This window comes from Myiozetetes cayanensis, unplaced genomic scaffold (assembly GCF_022539395.1).
Source record: "Myiozetetes cayanensis isolate MyiCay16 unplaced genomic scaffold, myiCay2020 scf5-8, whole genome shotgun sequence".
Lineage (NCBI taxonomy): Eukaryota > Metazoa > Chordata > Aves > Passeriformes > Tyrannidae > Myiozetetes > Myiozetetes cayanensis.
In genome coordinates, this window is record NW_026087742.1 from 26,808,847 (window position 1) to 26,815,720 (window position 6,874).

At 52.5% G+C, this 6,874-nt stretch overlaps 1 protein-coding gene across 1 annotated transcript; it reads right to left on the minus strand.

The window, feature by feature from the left end:
- Positions 1-335: 335 nt before the first annotated feature.
- On the minus strand, positions 336-6,579 carry NOP2 (NOP2 nucleolar protein). Its single transcript, XM_050333587.1, has 16 exons — positions 6,397-6,579; positions 6,271-6,316; positions 6,103-6,194; positions 4,726-4,988; positions 4,401-4,444; positions 4,048-4,235; positions 3,044-3,243; positions 2,850-2,939; positions 2,683-2,770; positions 2,446-2,586; positions 2,073-2,212; positions 1,707-1,796; positions 1,311-1,433; positions 1,129-1,226; positions 902-1,032; positions 336-794 (listed from the first exon to the last, which is right to left on the minus strand). Exons 1-16 carry the CDS (start codon positions 6,500-6,502, stop codon positions 538-540), a joined length of 2,097 nt encoding a protein of 698 aa, XP_050189544.1. The 5' UTR covers positions 6,503-6,579; the 3' UTR covers positions 336-537.
- Between the last annotated feature and the right edge of the window lie 295 nt (positions 6,580-6,874).

Below are 6,874 nucleotides of genomic sequence, written 5' to 3' on the forward strand. Positions count from 1 at the left end.
ACCAGCATAAGGGTGAAATGGGGACATCACAACAGTGAACTGGTAGCACTTAGTGACAACAGGGAACTAAGGAACAGCACAGGACCAGTGCCTAGGAGCTCCAGCCTGACAACACACTCAGCTGACAGACACCACACAATACAGCCTTCATGGAGGGAGCTGGGATTTCAGCTCCCACTGCTTCTTCACAAACATCCCCATCATAGGGGATAAGGACAGACAACAGAAATGCCAGGGCATCAATATGGAGTGGGAGTAAGGGGAGTCATGGTGGAATTCCCTGTTCAAGAGAATGTTTCAGAATGTACTCCATGTTTAAGGGAGAAGGACAAGACTTGAGCAAGAATATAAAACTTTTAATGGGTCAGTGCATCAGTCCTTGATGCAGAGGGAAAGGAGCAAAGGGAGCTATCGCTGTCCCAGGTGCCCAGAGCTGCAGAGTTGACCTGCACAGAGCAGCACAGTGGTGGTACACACATAGCTGCAGCAGCCTTTGCTCTCCGAGGAAGGGACCAACACCTGGAAAAGCAGTTCCTCTCACTGTCCATTCGGTTTCACCTTATGTTTCTTCTTCCTGGTAGGGACTTTAGGACGCATCATTTTGGGAGAAGGCCGGCCAGCCTTCAAGGGTCTCCTCTGTGCCTGCAATGAATGTTTCTTCTTCAAAGTCGGTTGCGGCAGCTTCTGCTCTTTGTCAGCTTTTGATCCCTCAAGTTTCTTCTTTTTTGGTGGAGGTTCCACGACGGTCTCAGGGACAGCAGACAGAGTTGCTGCTTCTGCAGCAGGTTCTTCATCTGAAAGGAGAGAAAGGCGCTGTAAGAAGCATCCCTATGCTTTTGCAGGGGGAGCAGCATGTAAGAGCAGCCCTGGGCAACTCAGCCACGTTCCAGCACTGGGTTACCTTTCTGAGCCTGTGGGATGGCATCAGAGAATTTCTTGAACTTGGCGATGAAGAACCCATCCATGTTGTGCGTGTGGGGATAGAAACGCCGTGTAGACTTGAGGGAGGGGTGGAAGCGACGGTCCTTGAACCTGGGGGTGGAAGTGGGGTGAGAATGATAGAATACCTCTGCTCAAACCTGGCTACTAGGGAGAAGTCACCTGTGCAGCTTGTGACCTGGCACGCACCTGGTGAAGCCTTCCTTGCCAAAGTCCAGGCCTGTGGCCACCAAACGGACGTTGCGTTTCTTCAGGGCATAATCCACAACCCACTCATTCTCCTCCACCTGCCAGGGGCTAAGCATTAGGATCCAAAACTCACCAGTCCCCTGAGGGGGAGGTGACCGCAGAAGAGCGTGGAAGGGACTTACCATGATGGAGCAAGTGCAGTAGACAATGTAGCCCCCTGTCTCTGAGGCAGCATTGACTGAATCTATAGCGCTAAGAATCAGCTCCTTCTGCAGGTGAGCACAGCGCAGGATGTCTTTCTCATCCTGTAAGAGAAAGATAGGTTAGGATACCAGAGACGTGAGGAAGAACTCCAGGCCTCCACTGTGGATGGAAGACATGACAGAAGAACAAAGCACACACAACACAGAACATTCTGGAGTCTCCTGCAGAACTAATCTCAAAAAACTAGCTCAACACACAGAATAGGAAAGAGATGGAAAAATCAGTGTCTCTATTACAGGCATCTCTCAAGAAAAAAAGTTGTCCCAAAGTCCTTCCTCTCATGACTCATCCTTGAGTCCCCACTGGTCACTCACCTTGTTGGTTTTGACAGCAGGATCCTTGGAAATGACACCTGTTCCACTACAAGGAGCATCAAGCAAGACACGGTCGAACCCTCCAAGCACCTGCAGGTAGATGTACATTTGGAATTACACTCACAGCAGGGACTCAGAACAAGACCAAGACTAGAAGGGGAACCAGAAGACTGGGAAGGCAGGAAAGATTCCTCCCTCCTCCCTGTCCATCTTCCTGCCTCTGTTTCAAATAACAAACACACTCCCCAGCAGCTCTGCTCATCCTCCTGTGACAAGTGGCTTTGGAGAACACAGCTTTACTAAAGGGACATCACAACAGCTCTAGGTAAGCACAGTAAAGACACCCCACAGCAGGCAGGAACACACCTTGGGGAACTGGCGTCCATCGCAGTTACTCACGACAGCGTTGGTGACTCCCAGCCGGTGCAGATTCCCTACCACACTGCGTAGCCGCTCAGCATTGCTGTCGTTGGCCAAGATCATACCTGTGTTCTTCATAAGCTGAGCTGACGGAGGGAAGAACACATCAGCAAGGGGCTGCAAACCTCCCACACTTTGGTCTGTAGCGACAGCCACCCCCTCCTTTCCTTAAGTTCAGTCCCCATCTATTCCTCATTTCTGTAGGGACAGCCACCCCTCCTTTCCTCGAGTCCAGTACCCTTTTATTCCCTCTTTCTGTATAGACCGGTGGAAACTCATCACTTCACAGAGCATCCCTCCCAAGGCTCCAGGGTGGTACCTATGTAGCTGGTCTTGCCTCCTGGGGCACAGCACATATCCAGGATGCGCTCGTTCTCCTGTGGAGCCAGAGCCATGACAGGGAGAAGACTGGAGGCTCCTTGCAGCATGTAGTGTCCAGCCAGATATTCAGGGGTGGCACCTGAGCAGGGAAGGCGGAGCAAAAGAAGATGACACGTGACAGAAAGGGAAGCAAGAGCAGGTCAGCCTAGCCCTACAGATGGAAGGGTGATCTCACCGATGGGCACAGAGGAGTCATAAATAACAAGTCCCGTTTTTGACCACTTCCCCAAGGGGTCAAGATTCACACCACGGTTGATCAGAGCCTGCAAGACAAGAAGATGGGCCTGAGATACCGCTCCCTGTGACAGGAGGTGCAGGAGACAACCCCTGGTTCCTGCTCACCTGTGCCAGGTCCCGTCGCCGTGTCTTCAGTGTGTTGGTGCGAATAGTCACAGGGCGGGGAACCTCATTGGCTTCCAGGAAGTTTATCAGCTGGATGAAAGAAAGGGGCAGAGAATACAGATAAAAAATGAAGACCCAGCGAGGCAGCCAAATCCTCACTGGTCAGCAAAGCTACGGGCAGGGCAGGATCCCACCTCAGGGAGCGGGAAGATGTCCATGAGCTTCATGAGCAGGAAGTCACTGTAGGAATAGTAGGCAGCCATGTCCCGGCGCAGCAATGCCAGGTACTCCTGCCGCGTGCGTCCCTCCTCCCGCTTCACCACGAAGTCCTGCAGCACCTCCATGTTGCCCTTGATGCGCTGGTGAATGACGTGCAGGTCGGGCGGCTCAGCAGGTAGGAAAACCATTAAGGAATCACGAACAGACAAGAAACTCGCACAGAGGCTCTTTACAAGTACAATGAGTCGTGCAGGACTCGTGCACCACAACAGCAACGTGTGCCAGAAAGGCTTTATGGGAATACATCCTCTCAGCAGAACTCAGCAGAGCAGGGATTCAAAGGACAGAATCGGACAAAAAAGTTCCCAAGGCAGGACTACAAGGTGTTTAAAAGAATTGGGTTGGTTACTTTTACACAAACAGAAAAAGAATAGGAAAAATAAAAAGATCCAACAAAAGAAGGCTTTTAATAATGAAAACATTACCTGTATCAGAAAGGAGACTAGAAGTTCCCCAAGGGCAACCAGGGGGTAAGAGGGGAATGAGAAGAGACAGGACTAAATTGTACTGGGAGGCAGGAAATTAAAATCACTGAAGTCCAGGAGCAAGCACTTTGGATGCTGGAATTGCTGTCATCAGAGGGTCTAGGAATGGGTTACACAAACACCTGCCAGGCAAATCAGGGTAGAGAGGAACAAGCTATGTGATAAGACATCCATATGTATTTAGGACTAGAAAAGAAATTAGGGCAGGCTCCAAGCTCCGTACAGGGCATAACAGATCTCCTAACTGTGCTGTACAGAAGCACAGCATTATATACTATCTATTAGGACAGCTCATCTAAAAATACATTGTCGTGCACAAACCCTCTTGCTAGGCAATATGCATGATAAAAGTCCAAGTGAAGCTCTTTGATTGTATCCAGGCCCTGTGCTGCTGCACGCCTATGGCTTATGGATGTCACAGATAAAAAGGATATCCTCTTTTTCAATCTCTTCATTAGTTGGCAGTTTAAATTGTTCATCTATATCTAGGTTGAGCTGCAGATCTGGGTTCTCTTCCTCCTTCTGTCCCGTTTTCTCTCTGCCTGTTGTCTCTGCTGCCTCTTCCTCCTCCTCCTCCTCCTCCTCGTCTTCCTCTTCACTGTCATCTTCACTGAGACCTTCCCTAAGGACAAAGAACAGAACAGACGCTTTATGCAAGAACAAGATCACACAGACACTTCACAACTACCACTTCTTAGATGGCAGAAAGGGTGGAAAAATAAACAACACAGGCTCCTCATCTAGCCAGGAAAGGCTCTGCAGCCCAGGGATGTTCTCATATCCTCACCTGTCAGGCTTCTGTTTCAGGGCAGCTTTTTCAATAGGCAGCAACTAAACAGAGACAAAAGATTAATGAAGCATCCACAGTCACCCTCTTACTTCCCACCATCTGTGAAATTTACCTATTCTGTTTAAAAAGGACAACAAACAAAAGCACTTGATGTTATGCTGCTAAATTTGAAATTGTTCGTTTGAAGGGAAGAAGATGAAAGCTCTCCACCACCTCACCACCTCCCCACCAGTAAAACCATCCTTCTTCCTCAGGCCTGATGGGTCCTTTCAGCCAGCAACACCAAGTATTTCTTGTGGAATTACGGGCAAAAAGTTCTTACCTCCTCTTCTTCTGACGATGAGGCACCATAATCATCGACCATCTCCTCGCTGCTCCCATCCTCATCTTCCTCCATCTCCCAGTTGCCCTCTTCCGCCTCACCATCGCTGGATAACTCCACATGGCTTCCTTTAGGTCGGATTTTCTTGGCTTTGGCTGGAGCCAGCCATTTTGAATTGTCATCACTGAAGCCAGACCTGCCACGAGCTGTCTGTCCTGCTGCCTTTACGGTACGTTTCTCCTGTGTGGACACCTGCTCTTTAACTATGGGCAGAAAAGGCAGGTAAAAATTAGGGATTATTCCCAAAAGCAGCTGCTCTGTTTTTTCAGTTGTTATACAAAAGGGCCTTCATCTGAGTCCTGAGCTGCCTGTCCAAGAGAAGGGACTGCTTGCTCTCCGAATCTCAATCATAAAGAAGGGCATATTCTCACCTCTCCCCCAATGAAACCTTAGGGAGATCTAACTAAAATTACCAATCTAAAGCACTGCTACAAAATTCTTATTTGCTCTGACATATTACAGTGCCCTCCTTTCCAAATCTTTGTCTATCCTTCCTTCTTCCTACTACAACAGCTTCCTGGGCTACGCAGAGCATAACATGGGGATTCAACAACCTCAGCTACACAACCAGCCTGCAACAACCTTGCTGTGAATGGAGGATAAGTCAGAAATGGATTTAACTCATAGAAGAGAGACCTTTTACTAGTTCTTCAGACAGCACTGCTGCCTGGCAGGGCAACCACCAGAAATCAGGTAGAACTCATTGTTATTATCTATCAGAGAGCACCCAAGGGAGGGCCATGAAGATGGTGAAGGGCCTTGAGGGGAAGCCGTATGAGGAGCATCTGAGGGCACTTGGTCTGTTCAGTCTGGAGGAGACTGAGGGGAGACCTCATTGGAGTTACAGCTTCCTTGTGAGAGGAAGAGGAGGGACAGACACTGATCTCTTCTCTGCGGTGACCAGTAAGGGGACCCAAGGGAATGGTCTGAAGTTGTGTCAGAGGAGCTTTACGTTGGATATTAGGAAAAGGTTCTTCACCCAGAGGGTGGTTGGACACTGGAACAGGCTCTCCTGGGAAGTATTCACAGCACCAAGCCTGACAGAGTTTAAGAAGCCTTTGGACAACGCTCCCAGTCACAAGATGTGATTCTTGGGGACGGTCCTGTGCAGGGCCAGGAGTTGTACTCGATGATTCTTGTGGGTCCCCTTCAACTCAGGATATTCTATTACTTCTTGATTTAAAATAATGAAATTTCCCCTATCCCGTGCCGTAAAAAAGAGGCCGGAGCCTAACTGTGGCGGTGGGGATACCCGGCAGCAGCAGAACGGAGGGGCTGCCGGGCCGTCACCCCGGTTCGGACCCCACTCCCACTCACCTGCCGGCTCCCGCCCTCCTGCTCCTGCTCCTGCTCCTGGCGGCCTCTTCCCCGCCGGGCCGCTGCCCGCTCCCAGCCGCCTCTTCGCAGCCCTGGATCGAGAAGGGAAGCGGCGATCAGCCCCGGCTCGGCCCAGCTCCCCCGGCCTGGCCGGGCCGCCCCGCTCACCTCTTTCTCCCGTGACTGGAGAGCTTCTTCCTGCCGGTCTCCGGCTCTGCGGGAAGACACGCGGCGGTCAGGCGGCTGCGGGCGCCGCGGGGCGGCCCCGCGCGGGCCTGCTCAGGGCGGACTTACCTGGCGGCAGGAAGCGGGCCAGCTCCACCTCGGCCCCGCGCTGCTTGCGGGCCTTGCGCCCGGGGCCGCGCTTCTCCTTCCTGGTGGGATCGAGCTTCCTGCCCATGGCCAAGCGCGCGCCCCGCGCCGACCCGCGCCCGCCGCCGCCGCCGCACGTGCGGGGATACCCGCCGCGCCGCGCACGCGCCCGCCGCGCCACCGCCCATTGGCCGCCGCCACCGCCCCTGCGCGCTGATTGGTCCGCACGGCAACGTCACGGCCCCGCCCGGCCGGCCCCGGGACACGTGGGAGGCGCGGCCCCGGGAGCGGATCCCGCCGGCGGCGGGCACGGCCCGGTGCCACCTTCCTTCCCGGGTAACGCGGGGGGCTGCAGGCTGCCCACGCCTGGGGGTGGGTAAACATGGAAAACGCAAGGGGCAGAGAAGGGAGGTGGGTGCATAGGCAAGGCGAAAACAAGAACTCAGAGGTGGGGGATAAC

Excerpts from the sequence above, each read along its gene's own strand:
- NOP2 (XM_050333587.1), bottom strand. The coding sequence starts at position 6,502 with ATGGGCAGGAAGCTCGATCCCACCAGGAAGGAGAAGCGCGGCCCCGGG. Across the intron at positions 2,213-2,445 it reads AGGCAAGACCAGCTACATAG|CTCAGCTTATGAAGAACACA; the intron begins GTACCACCCTGG and ends TCCCTCCGTCAG. Across the intron at positions 1,033-1,128 it reads GGCAAGGAAGGCTTCACCAG|GTTCAAGGACCGTCGCTTCC; the intron begins GTGCGTGCCAGG and ends TTCCACCCCCAG.